Raw genomic sequence first — 25,479 nt, forward strand, 5'->3', positions numbered from 1 at the left:
AAATATCTTGATGATCCTCAAGACTTCTGTGGACTGACGAGACAATATGGGCCTTTTTGGAAGCCGTCCTTCCCGTTACATCTTGTATAAAAAAAAGACCATCAGGTCAAACATGGTGGTAGTTAAACGGTCTGGGGTTACTTTTACAACGAATCCCTGCAATTCACAACAGACCATTGTAACATTGGGTGCTGATTGTTAAGCGAAACAACATCTGTGTTACTATTTGAAGTTACTGTATGTTGGTTTAGCATGCCGGCTGTATAAATCCATCAGTCTGATCTGAGAGTAAACAATTGAGTTTTGCATCAGATTGTCAGTTGTGCAGCGGTATCAAAGATGTTGTCCTGGTCTGATAGCTATTAGCTGGTGGATTAATGATCAGCAGGCATCTGACTAGCATGTTAGTATGTTAGTTTCCACCACTCTGAGGATGTGTTTACTTTTTAAACAGGCTCAAGAACTAAAGTGAGGGGTTTAGGGTGACCTAGTTGCAAAGAATGACCAATTCTGCAAAGAAGAGTGGATCAAAATTCCTCCACTTGACGTCAAAAACTCCTTGCCAGTTATTGCAACCATTGATAGCAGTTACTACTGTCCAGGGAGGAACAACCAGTTAAAAGGTTTGGGGGCAATTCATTTTTCACATTTTTGCATAGAGTCAGGTTGATTTGAATAGCGTTTTTCCCTTAATAAATGAAATCATCATTTAAAAACATGTTTTTTTATTTACTAAGTTTATCCTTTTTACAATGTTACAATTTGCTTGATTATGTGATAGATATAAAAGATGCAAAAAAGCACCAAAAAAATAAAATAAACTATACAAACATGAAAAGGTATGTTTTTATAGTTTATTTAAAAAAGTATAAAAATACCTTTTTATATCACTGTGTGTTGCCCACTGAACCCAGAGGAAAAATAATGAATCACAAGCAAAATTGTAGCAAAAGTCAGTTTTGTCAACAAGTAATTACTGGGGGTCAAACCGCATGCAGTCATGGAAATGAGATCATGTTAACGCACTAAATAACTTTTTGGTTTAATTGGTCCATAAACGGGGCCATTAACTCACTTATATTAACTACTGAACTCATTAAGTTGCCATTTTATTGGTCTTTCTCACATCACTAAAGCAGAAGAATAGGATAGTGGGTTATTGAGGAATAGTTACTGCTATTTGTGTTTAACAGAAGAGCTTGGATAGTTAGTCCAAGGTAATTTTATTCATTTCTTCGTTCATGTACAACTTTTTGTTTCTTTGCTCTAAATTGCAGGAAATAAAATCAAGGGCAGAAACTGTCTGGTTAAACTTTGTTCAATCTCCTTGTAATTTTATTGGTATTTCATTTTTGTTTGAGTAGAAATTTTCTGCTATAAATAAATTAATAAATAAATGTTTTTGGTATAATAATAAAAGCATTATTGTGCAAACCACTGTTAAACAAACAATGCCAAGTAGCATTGATGCTGACATAAGTCATGCATTGAAATTTTGTCCCATCAGTAATAAACCAATGACTTTTGTAACCATGACACCAGGATGCTCATAAATGTCCAGAGCCTCAACAAGCTTGTATCCATCAACGCCTGGAGACATCTGGAGACAGGAGTGGAAGAGTTTTCCTGAAACATCTTGCTGTCTCTCGTGTATCGGGCACATCAATCATCAGAAGAGTTGATTTGCACAAGTCGATAGAGTCATGCAAGACTAAATCCTGATTAGAGTTGTCTTCGCTTAGAGGAGACTCAATTACTGAGTCACCCGCAGATTTTTAGAGGTGATGCCCAGCATGATGTTTATAAAGCCCTTCTTATTTAAAACAAATACAGAAGGGGGGAGGGAGCTGTTGTTCTGTGATTTAAAGTGGTATCTGTGTGTAAGCATCTTGGTATTACTTGTAGATCTCAACACGTCAGGAGGAGAAGAAGAAGCTCAATAAGTGTTTAAGTTTAAGGGCAAGGCCATTTAAAGATTTAAAGGAGAGCTGTAGGATTTTAAAATCGATACAAAAACTAACGGGGCTGGCGAAGGGAGACAAGCGATAGCGTGATGGGATCATGTCTTCGTCGCAGTAATAAGTGAAGCAGCAGCTAAACGTTTTATACAGTATATATATCAGTAACTAAATGACAAGCTTTGATATTATATGAAGCATGATGAGGAGCATTAAAAATGAAATTAGCATCAAAACTGGAAGATTTTTAATGTTATGACACATCAACATAGTAAATACTGTTTGAGCTCTTAATGAGTTCAGAGGGACTGGAAAAATGAATTTGGAGATCTATGAGCATATTAGACTAGGAGCTGAGGAATCTCTTCATTCTGCAGACTGCAGGACGTTATTAGCCACCTTTGCAGATGCTTTATCGTTAATCTGAAGCGCTCTATAAGAAACTGGAAGCAGCTTAAACTACTGACATCACTCTTATTACCCATATATTAACCCATTTCTCATAGGTTCTTCTAAAATATATCTTGTCAATTATTCAGAAACAAGGTGCCTACATTTGGTTTGGTTAGAGGTATTTGAACATCAGCATATTTAAAACGATCTGTAAAAAGGACAGGAAATTGCATGGAAATTGTCCCATAAAATAAGCTAGTGCTGAATATTTCAACGTCAGAGGCTCATGGTGGATGATTTCCAGGATGTGGAAAGACTACATCATGGTGGCAATGAGGCGCTCTAATTACGAAGGGTTGGAAACTGGGCCAATAAGGCAGAATTAACATGGTAACTACAAAGATTGCAAGACTCAAGCTTTTGTAATGAATAAAATTTTTCTTTTGGCAGATTAACACAAGGAAAAGAAAGATAGGAGGGGCTGTTGTGGGCCTTTTCATTTCTTGATACATATTTGGTTTTATTTTACAACAATCTTTCTAAAACACTCCAGTGCTCATCCTACTCTGATTTAGACACATTTAATCTCCACAAAGACAGTTCCCAGATAAATGTTTGCAGCTCTCTGCAGCCACTGTTCATCATCATGCTAGAAAACAAGCTAAAGGCCATGGAAATTCTATTTTAGAGTGTGAAAATGGGATGGATATAGGGCAGTTCTTATGACTAGAAGAGAAATGCTACCATCTGAGGAATATCTATCAGTCTCCCTACTGACGCTTTAATCTGTGACTCTACTTCTCTGTATTCAGTATCTTGGCTCTTCAGTTGTCTAATAGCTCTTTCTTACCTGACTGCAGCCTCCTTGGCTCAAAGCCACGTGGTTTTGAATCTTCCAGAAAGGAATAGAGAACAGAGCTGCAATATTTCAAGATGTGTGGGAGCCCAGAACGCCCACCGAGCCAAAGCTTCATAGCTTTCTCAATCGAACAAGGTGGCACAGAGGCCACTGAATGTACACTCTCTTTTCTCTTTTTTTAACAAGTTGCCAGACAGATGCAAAAAGATAAAAGAAACCTAGGAGGGAGAATGAAATAATGTTTTGTTACTCCCACCTGGACTACCAGGATGACCATGCCTATGGTTCCCAGCAGATGCTTGTTTTCATCCAGCCATTCCTCCACTTTCTCAAAGCAGCCCTGCAACGCAAAAGACAAATAGGTAAAAATTTGCATTTTCACTGTGGGAGTTGAATCACGTCAGCGGTTTTTAGGCATCAGCTGCTCAGTCACCTGAAAAAAGTCAACCATCCAATTGAATAAAAAGGGCATTTCATTCTTTCCGATGGAAAAATTTTAGATGAGGTGTCAAAACAAGTAAGTTTACCCATAACTTCAAGTTTATATAGGTACAGTGCCTTGCGAAAGTACTCATCCCCCCTTGAACTGGTCAACCTATTGCCACATTTCAGGCTTCAAACATAAAGATATAAAATTCAAATTTTTTGTAAAGAATCAACAAGTGGGACACAATCGTGAAGTGGAATGAAATTCATTGGATGTGTCAAACTTACAGCTGCCAGTCTCTTGGGGTTTGTCTCTATCAGTTTTCACATCGAGAGACTGAAATTCTTGCCCATTCTTCCTTGCAAAACAGCTGGAGCTCAGTGAGGTTGGATGGAGAGCGTTCGTGAACAGCAGTCTTCAGTTCTTTCCACAGATTCTCGATTGGATTCAGGTCTGGACTTTGACTTGGCCATTCCAACACCTGGATACATTTATTTGTGAACCATTCCATTGTAGATTTGGCTTTATGTTTTGGATCATTGTCTTGTTGGAAGATAAATCTCCGTCAGTCTCAGGTCTCTTGCAGACTCCAACAGGTTTTCTTCCAGAATGGTCCTGTATTTGGCCCCATCCATCTTCACATCAATTTTGACCATCTTCTCTGTCCCTGGTGATGAAAAGCAGGCCCAAACCATGATGCTGCCACCACCATGTTTGACAGTGGGGATGGTGTGTTCAGGGTGATAAACTGTGTTGCTTTTATGCCAAACATATCGTTTTGCATTGTGGCCAAACACTTCGATTTTGGTTTCATCTGACCAGAGCACCTTCTTCCACATGTTTGATGTGTCTCCCAGGTGGCTTGTGGCAAACTTTAAATGATACTTTTTATGGATATCTTTGAGAAATGGCTTTCTTCTTGCCACTCTTCCATAAAGGCCAGATTTGTGCAGTGTACGACTGATTGTTGTCTAATGGACAGACTCTCCCACCTCAGCTGTAGATCTCTGCAGTTCATCCAGAGTGATCATGGACCTCTTTCCTGCATCTCTGATCAGTCTTCTCCTTGTTCGAGATGAAGGTTTAGAGGGACGGCCGGGTCTTGGTAGATTTGCAGTGGTCTGATACTCCTTCCATTTCAATATGATTGCTTGCACAGTGCTCCTTGGGATGTTTAAAGCTTGGGAAATCTTTTTGTATCCAAATCCGGCTTTAAACTTCTCCACAACAGTATCTCGGACCTGCCTGGTGTGTTGCTTGGTCTTCATGATGCTCTCTGCGCTTTGAACAGAACCCTGAGACTATCACAGAGCAGGTGCATTTATACGGAGACTTGATTACACACAGGTGGATTCTATTTATCATCATCAGTCATTTGGGACAACATTGGATCATTCAGAGATCCTCACTGAACTTCTGGAGTGAGTTTGCTGCACTGAAAGTAAAAGGGCCGAATAATATTACACACCCCACTTTTCAGTTTTTTATTTGTTAAAAAAGTTTGACACATCCAATAAATTTCAATCCACTTCACGATTGTGTCCCACTTGTTGTTGATTCTTCACAAAAAATTTTAATTTTATATCTTTATGTTTGAAGCCTGAAATGTGGCAAAAGGTTGAAAAGTTCAAGGGGGCCGAGTACTTTCGCAAGGCGCTGTAGGACTGTGGGATACATCAGAGCAGACATAAGGCACATAAGACATTTCATCCTATTGTAGCCTCATTCAGAAGTCCCTCACTGGTGAGGTGAGGGATTTAACATTGGTTTCAGTGGTAAAGAGGTGCTCCTTCTTAAGTGGGGATTGTGAAGCATCACATAAGGAAGTATCAGGAAGTTGGTTCCTCTGGGCAGGATTACACACAAGCTTTTAGGGATGAGCTTTCCCACAGGACTGCCGATTCTCATTTTGGCAATTACATTACAGCTTTTAATCCTTTACTCTGGACCTGCTAACAAACCACATGCCAGACCAAATAGGAAATTAGAGTTGTAATGGGTTGAGGACAATGTGTTGCAACAGCAGTTGCAAAACAGGAAAGGTCTATAATGATCAGAATTCTGCAGTAAAAGTAAAATGTTACAACAGGTTTGAAGGAACACAATCTGCAATGCAACCAGTTAGCTGGTGGGCCAAATGTGCAATAGATGTTGGATTTTATGTTGCATGTGTATCAGGTTGCATGACAATGATTTAAAATGAGATAAAGAGCTTAGTAAGCTCAATGTGCCACATCAAAACACCTCAAATGCTTTCCAAATTTGTTTGGCGGTTGCTCTCTGCAATAGTTTCCCATCCTTCTGTGGTCATTTTCTGTCTAGATGCAGTTATTTTTATGTATTTACACTATTTTGCAGTTTTCTGTCAGTAAGATGTTTCCTCCTTTTGCATCTGTTTGTGTCTCCTGTGTGCATCTTTGTTCTCTTGAGAACAATGTGACAAGAAATGCTCTTACTGGCGTACATCTCATAAATTTAAATATCATCAGAATGTTAATCTATTTTAGTAATTTAACTGAAAAGGTGAAACTCATAAATTGTGCAGAATGATTAGACACAGAGTGATGTATTAAGTATTTGTGTGCCCCTAATTTTGTGAAATCCCAAAACGCAGTTTCTAAGAAAATTTAAATGTTATTTAAGACCAAAGAAATTATGTTCTGTTATGGTCTCCACAATAATGGGGATGACTGTTGACTTGAGAGCAGCCACTGACACCCTTCACAAGGAGAATGAGCCACAAAGGGACATTGCTGACTGTTCACCGAGGTCTGGATCCAAGCATATTAATAACGGTAAGTTCAGTGGAGGGAGAAAAGTGGTGTAACAAAGGTCCGTAAGTATCAGTAACAAGCACAGTCCTGAGAGTGTAATGGAACAAAGCAAATCAGTCAGAGCTTCAAGACCCACCGAACACAGACGACTATAACTATTTAGAAACGTCTCATCAGGGCTGAAAAACAGAAATACTGCTCAGTGGTCCAAATGTGACGAGAAGTTACCACTTTAAATCTTCCTGTCCGTAAAATCAAGATCAAAGAGCGTAGAGGAAGAGTGGAGAGGGACAGAATCCAAGCTGCTGAGGTCCAGTGTGGAGTTTCCACGGTCAGTGATGATTTGCGGAGCCACGTCATTGGCTGGTTCTGGTCCACTGGGTTTTATCAGATCCTAAGTCAGGGCAGCTGTCTCCCAGGTCATTTTAGGGTACTTCATGCTTCCTTCTGCTTTATGGAGATGCTGATTTTATTTTCCACCAGGACATGGTACAGGCCCACATCGCCAAAAGTACCAATACCTATGGGCTGTTGTGAGGAGGAAGATGAGAGACACTGGAACCAATGAGGTCGATGACATAAAGGTCACTTGCAAAGGAACTCCTTAGCAGAACCACAGACTGATCCCCTCCATGCCACACTGCAATGATGCAGTAATTCAGGCAAAAGGAGCCCAGTCCAGGTATTGAGTGTGTTGAACCGTCCATTTTCGGTCAGGAAAACGACTGTGCATTAAAGCTCTGACGTCATCAGAACTTATAAGAAGCGGAGGAAACAAACTTTTATCTGCCATTTCCAGTTGTAGCTTATGAGAATACGTTCAGAGGCAAATCTCTGGAGAAATAGAAGGGTGGGTTTACTTTTCCTCCACACTAGTACTTGCCAAAAGAGCTTGAAATCTGGAAATCCGTCTAATACAAGAAGATCAGAAGATCCAAATCCAGACTGAACATCGTCAGACACGACCCAGGCGCAGGTGAAACCCACAGAGAGTTTGTTTCCAAGGAGACAAGCTTCCCTCATTGTTTTTCAGTCGACTGCAACGGTTCCTCATATTTACTCCATTTTGGACAGAGGAGAAGTTTACCGTTTTTGAGTTGATCAGGTACGTGTGACACTCTGGTTTCCCCCCCTGTTTTTCTTCAGACCTATGACCCATCCTCTAGCTGGTGAAGAGAAGACATCGACGTCAAAGTAATTTTGTTCTTTTCGTATTAAATCAGATAGGTGTATTTAAAGGTCTGGGCAGGGTGAGGCATAGTTAAGATGAATTAGGATTTCCATTAGTTAATCCAAGGTATTAACTTGTTGCATACAATATTGATTGAACGTGTTTATGCTGAACTGTTATGAGTTACTGTCTGACTACTGGGTTGCGCTCAAGTTTGGATGCATTTGTCCGGAAGTTAAAGCTGAACTTTGGAAGTATTCATTCAAAAGTCTTGTGGCCGGCCACTCCATTGTTTGTTCCATCATTTTATTACCCTTGGGGTTTTTCCACTGAGTTCTCGCCTCAGAGTTTTACAACCCTTCGTTCGAGATTTGGGGCTATCAGCTGCTAGTGGCTAAGGGGCCGGCTGCTGGATGCTCTGCATTCGGGGCGTGACCCTACTGTTCTACCTGCTGATATTCGCTGTCGAGACACATCCACGGAGAAAGGCTTCACCGTATAGTGGATCTGTTCCACTTTCCAAGTTAATCCAAATTTAATTCTTATTCTCATTTGTCCATAAACTGCTGGTTTGATCTCCATCTACCCTCTGCACATATCCTTTTTTTGATAATTAGTGTACCCCTTTTTGTAGAATAGTGCATGCTTAGTTAGGTGAACCATGTTGGAACAGAAAAGCTTGATTGCAAGAGGGACTATTGGTTTAATACATTTTCACATAGATAAAGAGACAGCATTTGTGTTTATTTTGTGTAAGCCTGATTATCTGTCAAGATAAGGGTAGAATCCCACCATTCTGTGAAACGGTTGATAAGACAATGATGTTTGCCGTGGTTTTGATTTCAAATGATTAATTATTAATGATATTAACTAATTGTAATTGTTAAATGCTGTCAGACCAATAATCACACCACCGGAGTGTATTTCTGATCTTTATTCGTAAGAAATGATTTTTGGTTAGAATTTTTTTCTTTTAAATTATGATTTATAATTATAATTTTTGATAAACATTTATAATCAATAAACATAATCCTTACAAGTGCAAATCCTGCTCCTACATTACACATAGTTTCATTAGCTGTGAGCCACAATAATCAAAATGAACAGACATGCCTTTGACATTTAATGACATGTAATTAATCTATGTAATAAACCCTTAAATTAACTTTTGCTCTGAATTACTGCAATTAATGAACTCTTTGATAATATTGTAGCTTTTTTCTGTGACACCTGTAAATGCATACGTGAAACATTTTCCTTTACAGTGTAGTCAACTCACCCTGTTCCAGAACATGTTGGTAGAGTTACGGCCACAGTTTTGGTAATGCTCCTGACAGCAGCGATCAGGAACTACTTTCTCCTTCAGGGTCTCATGCCAGTCTGTATATGCTATTACACCACAGCACTTCCACTGTCGACACAAGCAAATTCGAAACAACTTAGTTAACCCTTGTGATCAGCCTACTCCACCAGCCACTTTAAATGTGTTTTCAAGTCACATTAATGCTACAGCTACAAGCTTGGAAATGCATTAGGCTGAACATTTTAGAATAACTTTTCATTTAGGTGATTAAACATTGATGCTAATGTTTCTAACACTTTTGTAATGTGCAGTGTGAGGCCTACCCACCTCTGCCTGTATGATGTTCCATGCATTTCGAAGGCCTATGTTGTTTTCTGAGTTGTAAAGAGCAAGCCCATCCTTCAGGTCCTGCTTAGCGTTCTCACTCACCTACAGATAAAAGGGAAACATTAGCCATTCGTTAGAGACCTTACCTTGAAGTTGTTGGGTCAACAAGGGCAGTCATTTAAGGACGAGCTTTCTTCTGAGCCTTTAAATGTTAAGATTGAAAAAGGCAGTGTTGGCTTGAATATTTGCAGCTGTGTATTAACATGTTTCACCCTTTCAAGTCAAAATCTTTTTCATATACATGTTAACAATCTCACCATTACCAATGCTGTGCAGAGAGTGCTTTTATGTTGAGTGACACATCATAAGTGTTTATTTAAAAACTACAAAGCCACCATAATGTAGAGATGCAAAAAGAAAAATGTAAAGAACTGTAACACAGCATCATATTTACAAGAATATTGATAAGCATTCTTATTATGACTAAATAGGCAAATATCAAGTGACCAGATCTCCAAGACTTATACAGTTTCAAACATTTTAACATCTCGGTTACGTCAAGGAGGAAATCCAGCATAAAAACACTGCATGCAAGATGTAATGTCTTGCTGTGGCGACCGCTGAATAAGGGAGCAGCCAAGAAGGACTTACATTTTTTTAAAGTTAAACATTTTTTTAAAATATTTTAAGCAAGATGTTTTGCCATCTTAAAATAACAACAGTATTACTTTAGCCATCATTACAACTGCTGCAAATCTGAAATGATCCATGTAAAAATCTGTTTAAATGAGTTACATTTGATTTTGTGTTTCTTTCATGTTAGCTCTAGTCATTCTGCTTTCTCAGCAGTGCGATGTAAGAAGGGTGGCTGGGCTGAGTTTATTTCAGAAGTAAAACTGTAACCATGCCTTGATGACGATTCACCTTGCTCCCTTCGATTTAGCAATGCACTGCTGCGTTTGAAAGGAACCTCTTTTGGGGTTTTAATAAAGAGTTAAACATACCATTATTGCCTGAGGTTGTGCAAAAATATGTCAGCCAAATCTATCGTAACATGAATATGTTGTTGCATTTAAAACTATTGCAAACTTAGTGTCAGAAACGGAGGAACAGAAGGAAGCAGTGCTAAAGAAACATGTTGACACGAGGCAGTGTGATCCCAGGAGATAACATGTAACAACGCCTGTTTCCTCCTGTGTCCAAATGCCAAACCCAGACTCATCTATTAGATTGCCAGACAGAGAGGAATGATTCGTTCCTCCAGAGAACATGTCTCTACTGCTCTTGCGTTTCACACCACTGCATCTGACATGCAGAACTTGAAGATGTCCCAGCCTGGGGTCTTTCTGCATGGAGTTTGCATGCTCTTCCTGTGCATGCATAGGTTCTCTCTGGGTACTCTGGCTTCCTCTCACAGACCAAAAACATGACAGATAGGTTATCTGGTCTCTCTAAACTCCCTGTGGGGATGAGTGTGTATATGTGTGTGTGTGCACATATTGCAGTTTGCATGCACATAACAATGCGTGCAAACAGAACAAGCAGGTATAGATGGATGAATTTAAGACTTTACAATATTAAAACAATTTATACCCTCATCTCAGTATTAAAAGTGAAGTGTTCAAACACTCATGACAAACATTAAGATGCTGTAAAGGTTGAACTCTAGAACTCCTTTGGGGGGATTGTTGTTCATTTCCTTTCTGCAAAACACTTCTAGCTCTGTAGACCCACCTTCAACGTTATTTTTTTACATTGGGTAACACATGTCCCACCCTATTTTGGCCATGGAACACCCTGAAACTAAGAAACAAGTGCTTTGCACCAACTCTTAGCCAGGCTAGAGGAAATTACTACTTACTTAAGGACCTGAACCAGTAAAAAGTGCTTTTAGTGTCATGTTCAAAACTCTGATTCTGTTGTTCAACACCGAGTTGGATCATGATGAGTTTGGATTACAACTCGAAGAAAGATCCTGGAAATTGGCTGAAATGAGCTTCTTTTTTTAGGTTAGCTGGAGTTGTAGAGATTGAGTCCAGAGTTCTACCACCTGGGTCACTCCTACTCTGCATTGTAAGGAGGGGGTTAATTCAGGCACATGATCAGGATGAAGGAGGATCATAAATGTAATATAAGTGACATTTTTAATGATGCTAGGATGCAGCTCCAAGCTGCTTCTATGCAAAAACCACACCAGAACCAGTTAATGAATGACTCCAACACCAGCTCTTAATAACCACTGACACAACTTCAGTGAAAAAACCCTGACTGAAGACTGTGTTTAAATCTTCAGTTTAGTACCTTTGTCAGAAAGTCTTTTGTGATTTTATAGCTGTGCTAAGGTGCATTATTCAGTTGCTGAAGGCATTCTCTTTTCTTTTTAGCTTCAGGTGTGATGTCTGCTTCCAAATTCTCCTGGCATTTAACTTAATCCATTCTTTTCTATCCAGGTGAAATATTTCTCTTGCCAATTGCTGCAACAGAAGATCATCCATACACCTTTCATGCATTACAGATGGAGAGGATTCTGGTTTTTTTCCAGAGCATTGCTCTGCTCACCACTTTAATTTCACTTTAATTTCAGAATGAATCATTCTGTGATTCGAAAGGTTATTTGCAAACCTTTGTCTGTGAATTATCTCATGATGTTCTGCAGATGAAACAAAGGTTTAAAAGAATCTAAAATGTACTATAGCATGGCAGAACAATGCATTAATAATCCAGTCTCTTGATTATGCTTTCCTTTTTAAATTTCTTTCCACTAATGCAAACATTTTAAGAAAACAGCTCAATATTGAAGAAAATGGGCAGCAATTGACATTATATTAGGATTAAAAACATGATAAAAGACAATTGTGGAGAAGTTTCCAGTCATTCATTGTGTGAGTGTGTGAGCAATGATAAATTGATCAGGTAGAAGCCAAGTTGTGTAAAACAGCGTTAATATGGTGAAACGGTGCATTGCTGGTGGTGGCAGCAATACTATGACAGCAGCCATTAGTCTGCACTACTTTCCTGAAGCAAAGAGGATCAGAGCTGCCTGGATCAGAGCTGGAAAACTGAGGAGGGACAGATGGACTGGTCCCACCAAGCACAGCCAGGTGTGATCAGAGGACTTTTCAACAAACTGTTTCTAACAAGAAACCTCTGAATTCACACTTGAATTTGCCAAAGAAAAGGTTGTTGCTTCCTGTTGCTAAATGGATCAAGGCTCAGCAGGTAAAAACATTTCCTGGTCGTACATTTAGATATCTGTAGTTATTGTTAATAATAAAAAAAACTAAATTATTATTATTAATAACAATAAGAATAATAAGAAAAATAGACACACATACTTTAAATAAATGTTTCACTAAAGATTATAATAAAAAGAAATATCACCAGGTAGTGTCTTTTAGCCTTGAAACATCCGTTGTGTCTGTTGCTGCTCAGCTTTGCCTCCGGATGATTCACTGCAAGGTGGCCCTGTTGGCTCTTTTAGCGTCTCCAACATATAAGGAGCTGCTCCCAAAACATCTGATGAAAGCTGACTTTCTTCTTCTGACTCTGTTCTTCTGACTCTGCTTCGTTTCTCTCTAATTGTCACTGAAATATATCTTTCTTTGCTAGTGTATGTGTTGTTGGCCATAGCAGCTGCGGTCAGTTTACTTGTTACGGGTTCTTGCTTCACATCATAAAAGTCAGCAACAAAATCGCAAAGGAGTGGTCTGGAGGTGCATTTTTAGTGAAATGTATGACCATATTTCTCAACAACTGTTCATTTCAGCGCCATGAATTTTAGCAATGTTTCCCTTCCATAAATGTAATTGGATTTGGAATAAAAACATCAATCTCACTGGCACTTTAAGCTCTGCTTCTTTTGTTAATTGCTATTCTTTAGTTATATTACAGAATAGGAACGCAGCTACTTGAATATACTTGGAACTAATTATGGACATTGTCACAGTGCTAAGCAGCAGTTTAGTATGTCGCTAGCAGGTGAACACCATAGAAAGGTTTGAGAAGCTGAATTCTTTTAGGTTTTGTTGTAATTTTGATTTTTAAAAACCTTTTTTCAATAATCAGCATAAAAATCCTGTTTAAGTTAGAGATCTAGATTATTTTCTTTTTTTTTTTTAAACATTTACCAGGATCTTTTCTCTAGACTCTGTGTAGATACAATCATCAACTGCTTCCTTAAAATGATTCACAGTAAAAGACAACACATTACTCTTATTCATTTTAAAAATAATTTAGACTTTTATATTATGTCTGTGGTTCTTACACTTTGTTTCGCTCAAGCTTGCCCTTTCACAATGCAAGCGAATCATTTTCCTCTTGACTGAACCCCAACAACATGTTTAGGGTCGTGTCATGTCTCGTGGAGATTAATATCTTATTAGATGTGTTAATGAAATACAGATTCAGAGCTCTCCTGCTGTTTGCCATGTCTGTGACAATTTACTAACTAGAAAGAATGAGAGGCTCTTCAGATAAGGGGTAATTATGGCTGAGAAAGAAAAGTGACACAGTGCAGCATGTTGTTTTCACAGGCATCACAAGTAAAAAATCAAGACAGAAGGATCACACTTTCTGTCAAGGTTTGTGTAGCGGAGGACCCCGGAATGCAGAGGAGCAGGCAGCATGATGGCAAGTGAAATGATTGAATGAACAGAAACTTACTGAAGAAGACGGTGGCAAAAAACACGCATGGACAGGCTGGCAAGACAGGCTTGGCATGAGCGAAGGGCAGTACATGAATAGAGATAGTGATCCAAAAACCTAACTTGACAAAACATGAACTAGAAGACAAAAACAAAAGCATGACCAGGAAAATAATAAACAGAAGCATGATTCAAAACCTTAACTGTGAGAAACCTAAGAGGAAAAACCCACAACGAAAAACCAAACAACCCCAAATCATAACACTTTCTTTATGAATGTGTCGTTCATGCGAGAGAGAAGAGGTATACGTATTTTTAAAATGCAAGGACAAGAAAGGAGGCTCATCCTGTGTGCCACTTTTCAACAAAGCAAGGTACTTTCAGCCATTCTGATTTTTGTGCTCATAGAAAAATGACTGTAATTCAGTTAGACAGTTAGAGCCTGATGCACAAATACTTCAGATGAAAAATAAATAGATAAAGAACCGCAGTTAGCAAATGAAGCAGTTTGTCCTGTCGGCCTGATTTCTATGTAAGAAATACTTTGCATGTTTAATGTCACTAGTCCAATATGTTTTATAGGTCAATCTTTATGCTGTAAATGCTATTCGAACTTAGTCACTTGGTCACATTAATCTTGAAGAAGAGGTCAACGGTAACTCCGGAGGAGCTGCAGAGAGGTCCATATACATTTCACCACAGCAAATATGTTATAAAAATAAGGTGTTTTGGTCTCATGTGTTGGGACCATACAGCCATGGATTTCAACACTAAAACTCCGGTACATACTTTCTTGGAACTTTTCAAAATAAAGTGCATTAACCTTCTTCCAGCACAGCCAGGAAAGGGGTAACTGCGGACTTCCTGCAATGACACTGCCGCATATAAGCCCCCACCTTTCCACAAGTCTTTCTCTTTCCACACGCCTCCGAGGAGGGCGGTTCAGGAGAGGCCCAGCGTGTATTTTGCTGGCAAAAAGACATACATTCATCGGATCCAAGGAAGCCATACGATCATCAATCATATGCAAAGTTAAGTAGAATGAAATACTGTCTGTGTATCCGGTATTTTCATTCATGAACGCGGATAATTAAGGTACAAGCATTGCTGACTGTCTCTCCGAGGCCCCGTAGACTCAAACGGTGTTCGAGAGAAGCCCCGGCCTGAAGGAAGACGGCAGAGACCGCAGCGGACAACGTTCGTTCTTCATCCACAGCTGGAGGTTAGTGGGAAGCTAACCTTTTGTTCACAGAATGAACGCAGAAGTTCCGCTTGTTTGACTGTGGACGTTTCGTCGAACTTCATCGCCCTTGGACAACATTCCCTCAACATGGTCAGAGGTTAGGTTTGGGCAGATTAACAGATAGGTTTAGGATGAAATGATCTAAACGTTTTCATGTTATGAAGTTTGTTTTGTGGAACTCAGCTATCTTTGTGCTAGCAAGCTACCTGTAGCACACAGGCCGGTTCGTGTTCTTTGTATGTTTTAAAGTTAAGATAAACTTTATTTAAAGGGTGGTTTTAACCAGAACATTGCTCATAAGGCGCTGTCCGCGCTTATGCATTTTAACCCTTTTATTAACCTGGTATTTTAAAGGTATGTGTTGATTCTGGTGCTAAGCTATTAGCTTCTTTGTTAGCCCAACGGCCAGCCGGTAAGAACACGTGTGTGCTAGCATTAAGGCTAGTCAACAGAAAGGTTTTTGGTTTTCAAGCTAGTGAATAATAGTCCCTGAACATCATTTACTAGAGTTGATAACTAAGTAAACACCCTTAAGCCCCATTTCTCCAGAAAGATTTGACTCTTTTCCAAAATACTCAATAATATTTCTTCAAATATTATTTCAATAAATAAAGGCAGTTAATTAGACACCGTTGATAATTAGTCATCCAGGAGGTTGTGTCGGGTTCTGGGAGCCTGTCTGTTTTCTGCTTGCTGCTAACCTTATTCGTCCAGCAGAGGGTGTCGAGCTACAGGAGGAATGTGGACAGGTGTTTCCCATCTTCTGATCGCCGTGTACGCTACTTAAGCCGTGGCTGCCTGCTACTCGTTGCCTGAGTGTTGAGCCTATGTGGTATCAGTAACCTTGATGTCCATCGATCCCTTAACTATTCCCCGAGCGCTTGGAGCATTTTGGATTACCTGTCTGGAATTCTACGTACACTCCTGGACTGAGCAATCTTCACCTTTTACTGGATCTGTGCTACATTACGACAAGCGTACTTCTCCTGTAGACCTGTCCACCCTCCTACGTAACTCCTGCTTCACCTTCCACTCGCTTTCCACAGAAAGCACGTTTCGCTGTGAGCGAATTCCGGATTCCGTTCACTCTCTAGTAAGAGCATTTATTTATATCCATGATATTTATATTTATATATTTATATATACATTGCCGTCCTGTTTTCTTATCAGTTATTTTTTCTCGCACAGTTGGAGAGACCAGATCCCTGTCATCCTTGTGTAGAATTTAGAAATAATAAACTTCTTTTCACCGTTTGATGCTCTCTACTTGTGTTCTTTCTGCATGTGGGTCAGATCAGTGTCAAAAATGATGTCAGGTTAGTTTTATTCGGCAGATCATTATTTAAAACGTTATTTTATTAAGGTAATATTTTATCTGATCTTGCATTGTGAATGGTTGTCTAAATGTTGCTGATTATTGCCTAAGTTAGTTCCAAGACTAACTTAACTTCACTTCCAGATTCAAGATAATCCTTGATTCTCAAACATGAACATTGCATGGTAATGTTGCATCCCTCTTTTGGTTATAATTTCCAATAATCTTTAATCAACTTGTTTATATTGTACATAGTCCATTAGTCTTCATTATTCTTTAATTCTGATTGGTAGTTTAGTTGGATTGTTTTAGCAAAGTAAAGAGTTTGTTGATTAAAATATGTTTGACTTTCAGTTGACTTATTTTTGTTAATAGATTCTTGTATTTTAAGACATTGTGTGAATTCATTCCATATATGTGCAGAGTTTATGCTGTTCAGTAATGTCAGAGCTCGTCTCACACCTTTTTATTCTGTCCTAATACCATCGCCTTACTGGGCTGGTATTCACAGGACAATCCTTAACAGACCGAAATATTATTTGATAAAATATTAAAATATTAATATTAAATAATATTCTCAGATTCATATTTACAACACATGAGACAAAAATCCACCCTGTACAGGTCCTTCTCAAAATATTAGCATATTGTGATAAAGTTCATTATTTTCCATAATGTCATGATGAAAATTTAACATTCATATATTTTTGATTCATTGCACTCTAACTGAAATATTTCAGGTCTTTTATTGTCTTAATACGGATGATTTTGGCATACAGCTCATGAAAACCCAAAATTCCTATCTCACAAAATTAGCATATTTCATCCGACCAATAAAAGAAAAGTGTTTTTAATACAAAAAAGGTCAACCTTCAAATAATCATGTACAGTTATACACTCAATACTTGGTCGGGAATCATTTGGCAGAAATGACTGCTTCAATGCGGCGTGGCATGGAGGCAATCAGCCTGTGGCACTGCTGAGGTCTTATGGAGGCCCAGGATGCTTCAATAGCGGCCTTTAGCTCATCCAGAGTGTTGGGTCTTGAGTCTCTCAACGTTCTCTTCACAATATCCCACAGATTCTCTATGGGGTTCAGGTCAGGAGAGTTGGCAGGCCAATTGAGCACAGTGATACCATGGTCAGTAAACCATTTACCAGTGGTTTTGGCACTGTGAGCAGGTGCCAGGTCGTGCTGAAAAATGAAATCTTTATCTCCATAAAGCTTTTCAGCAGATGGAAGCATGAAGTGCTCCAAAATCTCCTGATAGCTAGCTGCATTGACCCTGCCCTTGATAAAACACAGTGGACCAACACCAGCAGCTGACACGGCACCCCAGACCATCACTGACTGTGGGTACTCGACACTGGACTTCTGGCATTTTGGCATTTCCTTCTCCCCAGTCTTCCTCCAGACTCTGGCACCTTGATTTCCGAATGACATGCAGAATTTGCTTTCATCCAAAAAAAGTACTTTGGACCACTGAGCAACAGTCCAGTGCTGCTTCTCTGTAGCCCAGGTCAGGCGCTTCTTCCGCTGTTTCTGGTTCAAAAGTGGCTTGACCTGGGGAATGTGGCACCTGTAGCCCATTTCCTGCACACGCCTGTACACGGTGGCTCTGGATGTTTCTACTCCAGACTCAGTCCACTGCTTCCGCAGGTCCCCCAAGGTCTGGAATCGGCCCTTCTCCACAATCTTCCTCAGGGTCCGGTCACCTCTTCTCGTTGTGCAGCGTTTTCTGCCACACTTTTTCCTTCCCACAGACTTCCCACTGAAGTGCCTTGATACAGCACTCTGGGAACAGCCTATTCGTTCAGAAATTTCGTTCTGTGTCTTACCCTCTTGCTTGAGGGTGTCAATAGTGGCCTTCTGGACAGCAGTCAGGTCTGCAGTCTTACCCATGATTGGGGTTTTGAGTGATGAACCAGGCTGGGAGTTTTAAAGGCCTCAGGAATCTTTTGCAGGTGTTTAGAGTTAACTCGTTGATTCAGATGATTAGGTTCATAGCTCGTTTAGAGACCCTTTTTAATGATATGCTAATTTTGTGAGATAGGAATTTTGGGTTTTCATGAGCTGTATGCCACAATCATCCGTATTAAGACAATAAATGACCTGAAATATTTCAGTTAGTGTGCAATGAATCTAAAATATATGAATGTTAAATTTTCATCATGACATTATGGAAAATAATGAACTTTATCACAATATGCTAATATTTTGAGAAGGACCTGTATATGCTATGTAAAATTATGGTGGTAGCATCATGGTGTGGAGATGCTTTTCCAAGGCAGGAACATGGAAGCTGGTCAGAGTTGATGAGAAGATGAATGGAGCTAAACCTGTTAGAGGCTGCAGAAGACTTGAGGCTGGGGTGGATTTTCACCTTCCAGTAGGACAACCACTCTAAACATATAGCCAGAGGTACAATTGAGGGGCTTAGATCATAGCATATGCATGTGTTAGAATGGGCTAGTCATAGTCCAAATCTAAATCTGATATTCACATAGCTCTTTTTCATATTTTTATTTGTGAAAAATAAGTTCAAAACCACATACAGATTTCCTTTTACAATTATGCACTACTTTGTGCATAATAGTCCCAAAAATACATTGATGTTTATGGTTGTAGAGCGATAAAATATGGAAATGATATAGGGGGAAGGAACACTTCGTTTAAGGCACTGAATGAAACAGATACAATTTTCTTTAGATCAGACAGAAAACAACAGAAAACTTTAAACACTTGTTTTAAAAGATGCAAGGCATCAACATCTGTAAGAACTGACATGAAAGTTAAGGAGAATTTTTACATGGTAAACTAATGTCTTAATCCACAAATTCATGACTACAAATCATGTAAAAGCCATTTATAACATCATGTAAAATCCTTTGAAATTCAAATTACATTTTAAAATGTTGCACTGCTTCCTCTCACTGTGTGGCTTTGGTGATGAAGAGGAAGATCTATGCATTTGCACCTCAAGCTGCTGGTCTTACCATATCTGTCCCTCTGCAGTAAAATGAGATGACGAGCTGCATCATCAATCTCTGCCTTGTGCTTTGGTTCCATCTGTTATCATCTGCTCCCGATGCTCAGCTATATGTGATGGTGCTCACTCATTACTGACTTCTCGCACCAACACACTCACAAGGGAGCAACCCCCTTAACCTCTTTAAAGTAAAAAGAAAAAAGCGTAAGTTTTCAATTGGACCCGGCACATCTTCCATTTCCTGCATGAGAGTCTTTGTTAAAAGTCTGAAATAAAACCTAATGATCCAGATTTCTGCTAACGAGAGTCAGACAAATGAGTGTAGAACAAAAACTGATGCGATTATGCAACACTGACCTATTCCAGCAAAAGACAGAGATAACACATTTATGTTGCATTACCTCATGAGGAAAACTAACTTCTTGACTAAAGCTTGTGTTGCTGACACTGGAAAGTCTTTACCAACATTACAAAGAGGTAACATCCAGGTTTTTGCCAAAGGGCATCAGTGCAATATTTCATGTGTGGCATGTGTTGACAAAGTCAGAGACACAGCTCACCGTTCTCATTAAAAAGATAAGCTGTGCTTTCCTCCAGACTGACCATGTCTGCGCACAGCAGCACAGGACACCACAGTCATCACGGACCAGCCTGAAATCCTCACAGCATGGAGAAACAGAAAAAAAAGAGGGATGACCAGTGGATATACAATCATTGGTCACTTTATTAGGTACACCTGTTCAACTGCTTGTTAACACAAATAGCCAATCACATGGCAGCATATTAATGTTCAGAGGAGAATGACAGACTGTACAGACAAGCACTGGCTACATCCAAAGTATGTGAAATACCATCTCTCCATGCAAAATACCTTTCTACCAAATGAGCTATAACAGCAGATGACCACATCGAGTGCCACTTCTGCCCCCTAAGAACAGGAAACTAAGGCTAAGATTCACACAGGTTCACCAAAACTGGACAATAAAAGATTGGAAAAACATTGTCTTGTCTAATCAGTCTCAAATTCAGCTGCAACATTCAGATCGTTAGGGCAGAAACAACATGATTCGGGCTGCTATTGGTGGTATAATGGTGTGAGGAATAATTTCTTGGCTCACTTTGTGTCCCTTAGTACAAAGAGCATAATTTAAACCCCGTGACCTACCTGAGTATTGTCCGTCTCTTTAGGACCACGGTGGACTCATACCCTGATGGCTTCTTCCAGCAGGATAATGCATCATAACCACAAAGCTAAAATCACCTCAAACTGGTTCTTTAAAGACCTCCACAGTCACCAAATCTCAATCCCATAGAGCCCTTCTGGGATGAGGAGAAGCAGCCTTTTATGTCATGGATGTTCAGCCAACAAAGCTGCAGCAACTGTTTGATGCTGTCATGTCAACATGGACCAGAATGTTTAAGATACCTTGCTGACTCCCTGCCAAAAACAATAATGTGTACCTAAAAAAGTGGCAGGTGAGTGTGTGTGGAGACAGCATTAAAGCAGTGGGTTTTATGTCACTGCTCACATAAACAGAAAGGAGAAGATGGCATCCACCACCTGTCCTCAAAGAAAACAGCAATAGAAGACGTGCTAAAGTTACCAGATGGTGTTTGAGTTCTTTTTCTCAGCTTTCTCAATTTACTAAGCACATCCGATCCCAATGCATCCCACTGCAGATGAATAAAGTATTTCAGTGTGGGAACCCTTTTCTCTCTAAACTGGGCTCCAGATTTGGTGAAAAGGTAACACCGGAGAGAGCAGTTGCACTGGGACCTGTCACAGTGCTGATGTGGAGCTACACCCAATACTCATTACCAGAATGGCTCCCTGATGCACTCTGGGAAAGATCTGATATGTTTTGCGTTCCCGAAAATAAAACACCACAAATCAACGTTTAACCAGACAGACATCAAAGCTTGCCTTCGCCCTTTAGACGGCTGCTTTTCTGAGTGTTTCGCATTTGGTGGCAAAGGACCTGCTACTGGAGCAACTTCTTATCATAGGAAACATAAAGCTGTTAAAAGTATCACAGAGTCACATTCAAAGCAACCTAGAGAATGATCAACCTACTCTACAGGTTGTTTGGTAAAGACATTATCATTCTGAACACAGCTCCATGAAATAAAAAGCACAGCCCATCTGTGAAACACTGGTTTGCAGATGGCCTACAGTACAGGAAGTGTGTATAATTACAACTAAGTACAAAATCTGGAGGTTTGCTAGCTGGGCCTGTTCTGTGTCCACTGACTGGAGAACAAATTTTGGGTCTACATGTGACTTTGATAAGTAAAGCTAGAAGATGAACTTGGCTTTTTATTTTTTACAAAACAAATAACGGAAATATTTCTATTTTGATTAGTTTTGCAGCTATGGGCTGGCTTAGCACTTAGGAACTAGTGATAAGTGACATTTTACACGTTCAGCTGTCAAAGAGCAGTGTTACCATTCACAGTCATATGCCCCCCTGCAAGAGAGAAACCTTTCTGGGATTTATTCAGAGTTGGTAGTAACTTCATATGCTTCTGGCAGTTGAAAATTATATGCTAGAAAATGGACCAAGAACCATAAATTGTAAAGCTAAATGTGCGCTCCTTAAAAACAATCCACCTGCAGGAATTTACATTAACAATGAGGGAAAGCATTGTTCATAATGTACCTAAAGCATTTGAATGTGCTTTGCATTAAAAGAAATGACCAGAGGTAAAAGAAAATTACATTAAAAGGTTTTCAAAACTGCTAAAATTCTGCATCAAACAGCTCCTACAGTTTAAAGATATTTTTATTCTACAGCCTAAGAAGTCCCCTCCTTGAACCGCCACCTTAACGGGGTGTAGGGGTTTGAGTGCTCGAATGATCCTAGAGGCTATGTTGTCTGGGGCTTAAATGCCCCTGGTAGGGTCTCCCATGGCAAACAGGCTCTAGGTGACGGGTCAGACAAAGAGCGGTTCAAGAATCCCTCATAACAACTACGAAATCGAGGCATGTGACGTCGCCCAGGACGGCAGAGCCGGGGTGCCACCCTGGAGCCAGGCCTGGGGTCGGGACTCAGAAACCAACACAACAAAAATTATAAATTAACACCAACGAAGTAACGATTGACTTAATCTGCCCAACACACTCACAGCAAATAATATGAGCCTGTTATTCTTCCACTCTTACTCTATTCAGAGCAGAATGCCACAATGGGAATATAATCTGCACATAATCGCTAAATTTAGTGTGTTTAAACACTATCTTATAGCTTATCTCTATATCTCATAATCAAAATAACAGTTAATAATGGGACTAATGATATGACTAATTTGATAATCAATATTGACAAAGAAAGTAAGGAAATTTGTCTTTAATATTTATTAATATTATTTCCCCTACAAACGTGCCACGTTTGTAAGTAAACGTGCATTTGCAGGTTGAGCCCATTAAAAAATGGCCAATCATGTGATGGTGCAGGGTAGCATCTCCCTCACTGGTAAAAACAAGGTTTGCCATTGTTAGAAAAAAAGATACAGAGATGAGATTCTGCAGATGGAATCCTATATCTCTTAGGAACCCAACTCTATCCTCCAAGATGTCAGCGCTCCCCTCAGAGAGCAGGGCTCATAAGAACCTATCTCCAGAGTTTGGGAGTGGAGGGAATGGAATGGCCTGCCTGGAAGTCATTCCACAGCAGTGTGTGACCAAGCTGGCGACCAGCATGTGGAAGAGATGCTGTAAGGTGGTTGGCATTAGCAGAGAGGTTTTGGCAATTTTTCATTGCAGCCCACATACTGAACTCCGCTACTAAACCCACTAATGCATTTTCCTTACATGTGGCACCATTTAGAGTGAAAACAGGCTTTCTTTTGTTTGTTAAGGTTTTTGTGGGACTAGTTGCCTTCACTAAGCAATAGCTGGACAGGAAGAAGGGCAGAGACAGAAGGGGAAGACATGCAGCAAATGGTCAAGGGCCAGGACTCGAACTGGGGACAACTGCGTTAAGCACTGTAGTCTTTGCATATGGTGCGCCTGGTTGCCACTGAGCCATGGGGCGCATATAAAAAAGCTTTATAACGGTATGAGACGTATTGCAGGAAGCATCAACCAAACACAAGCCTACATTTTATTACTTTTGCAGCAGCAGTAATAATAATTCCTTCTCTTGCTTTTTAATAAAAACAATCAAATGATCTTATGTTTTTTATTTTGTGTAAACACAGTAACACCATGTAACTGTGGTATTTTTACTTAAGGTATCCTGCTGTGACAATTTCATACCAACTCATGCCAACAACATTATTCCCATTTTCCTCGGATGCTAATAACAGCCCAGATAATTTGTGTGCAATTAGATTTTTATTTTCTGTAACAGAGAATTGGTTATCTGTATTGCTTTGACTCAAACAAATGTAGTTACATTGGAAAGATATTTGGTCATGCTTGAGCAAACCTGTAATGAGGCCTGTACTCTGTATCCTTATAGAATAAATTAAAAGTGCAAGACTTCTCATTACAACTGTTTGCTGTTTTCCACAAAACAAGGCTCCAAAAATTAACCCATGGAGTAAAACATGATGTTGATGCTTATTTTTTGCTATAAAAGGGAGGATTGTTTTGATCACCCTATTAAAACTGCTTAAATGAAATTGGTTGTAGTCAAAGCAGCAAACGCAAATGAACTTGTCCCACATTTCGCTGCTTTTTTTTAATGAAAGTAAAACACCTTATACCTTGCATAGTTAAATCACAGAAGAATTGTTGGCTTATTTTCAGCAGGAATAGCAGAATATTATCTCCTAACAGCCAATTTATTATCATACATCTGCTAAACACATTTGTAGGAAAAAATCATGCAAACAAAAATAAAACTTGACTTTTCATAGCCCATATTCTTACCATCCCTTTAATGATCATTACTGGATCACAGTGCATGCTGGATTGAACCACCATTTCTATTGACTCTTTGGAAACAAAGACATTAACTACGTCTCCTTCCTGGTCTCACTGCACAGAACAGGACAAATGCTTTAAAACCCGGAAAGTGTAATAAATGATTTGGAGACAAACAGCTTCAGAGTCAGAGGTTGCCAGCAGCACATCATTAAACGTAACACTTATTTCCTTCAGTAGCTCTGGAAACCTGCATTGTCCATCCTAAGGCCAAGGCACCGATGGGTAAATGGAAAGACCTCTGCTTATTGTCTGGGCAATGAATGAACAGTACTCTGCCTTTAAAAAAGGTAGCATACACTCACCGGCCACTTTATTAGGTACACCTTGCTAGTACCGGGTTGAACCCCCTTTTACCTTCAGAACTGCCTTAATCTTTCGTGGCATAGATTCAACAAGGTACTGGAAACATTCCTCAGAGTTTGGTCCATATTGACATGATAGCATCACACAGATGCTGCAGATTTGTCGGCTGCATCCATGATGCAAGTCTCCCGTTCCACCACCATCCCAAAGGTGCTCTATTGGATTGAGATCTGGTGACTGGAGACCATTTGAATCCAGTGAACTCATTGTCATGTTCAAGAAACCAGTCTGAGATGATTCGTGCTTTATGACATGGCACGTTATCCTGCTGGAAGTAACCATGAGAAGATGGGTACACTGTGGTCATAAAGGGATGGACATGGTCAGAAACAATGCTCAGGTAGGCTGTGGCATTTAAACGATGCCCAATTGGCACTAAGGGGCCTAAAGTGTGCCAAGAAAACATCCCCCACACCATTACACCACCGCCACCAGCCTGAACCGTTGATACAAAGCAGGATGGATCCATGCTTTCATGTTGTTGATGCCAAATTCTGACCCTACCATCCGAATGTCGCAGCAGAAATCAAGACTCATCAGACCAGGTAATGTTTTTCCAAACTGTCCAGTTTTGGTGAGCCTGTGTGAATTTTAGCCTCAGTTTCCTGTTCTTAGCTGACAGGAGTGGCCCCCGGTGTGGTCATCTGCTGCTGTAGTCCATCTGCCTCAAGGTTCAATGTGTTGCGCGTTCAGAGATGCTCTTCTGCATGCCTTGGCTATAACGAGCGGTTATTTGAGTTACTGCTGCCTTTCTATCAGCTCAAACCAGTCTGGCCATTC

The 25,479-nt window shown here is 39.8% G+C and overlaps 1 protein-coding gene across 4 annotated transcripts in view; it reads right to left on the bottom strand.

Annotated features, from left to right (window-relative positions):
- Positions 1–25,479, bottom strand: part of tspan9a (tetraspanin 9a) — a 310,877-nt gene that overhangs the window by 12,614 nt on the left and 272,784 nt on the right. For all 4 annotated transcript variants that reach the window (XM_047387621.1, XM_047387605.1, XM_047387613.1 and 1 more), the window contains 3 exons: positions 9,213–9,314; positions 8,862–8,993; positions 3,467–3,550 (listed from right to left, as the gene is read on the bottom strand). In XM_047387621.1, the coding sequence (XP_047243577.1) occupies positions 3,467–3,550; positions 8,862–8,993; positions 9,213–9,314 (318 nt within the window). The remainder of the gene's footprint in view (positions 1–3,466; positions 3,551–8,861; positions 8,994–9,212; positions 9,315–25,479) is intronic.

The sequence above is a fragment of the Girardinichthys multiradiatus genome, chromosome 2 (assembly GCF_021462225.1).
Source record: "Girardinichthys multiradiatus isolate DD_20200921_A chromosome 2, DD_fGirMul_XY1, whole genome shotgun sequence".
In the NCBI taxonomy this organism is placed as follows: Eukaryota; Metazoa; Chordata; class Actinopteri; order Cyprinodontiformes; family Goodeidae; genus Girardinichthys; species Girardinichthys multiradiatus.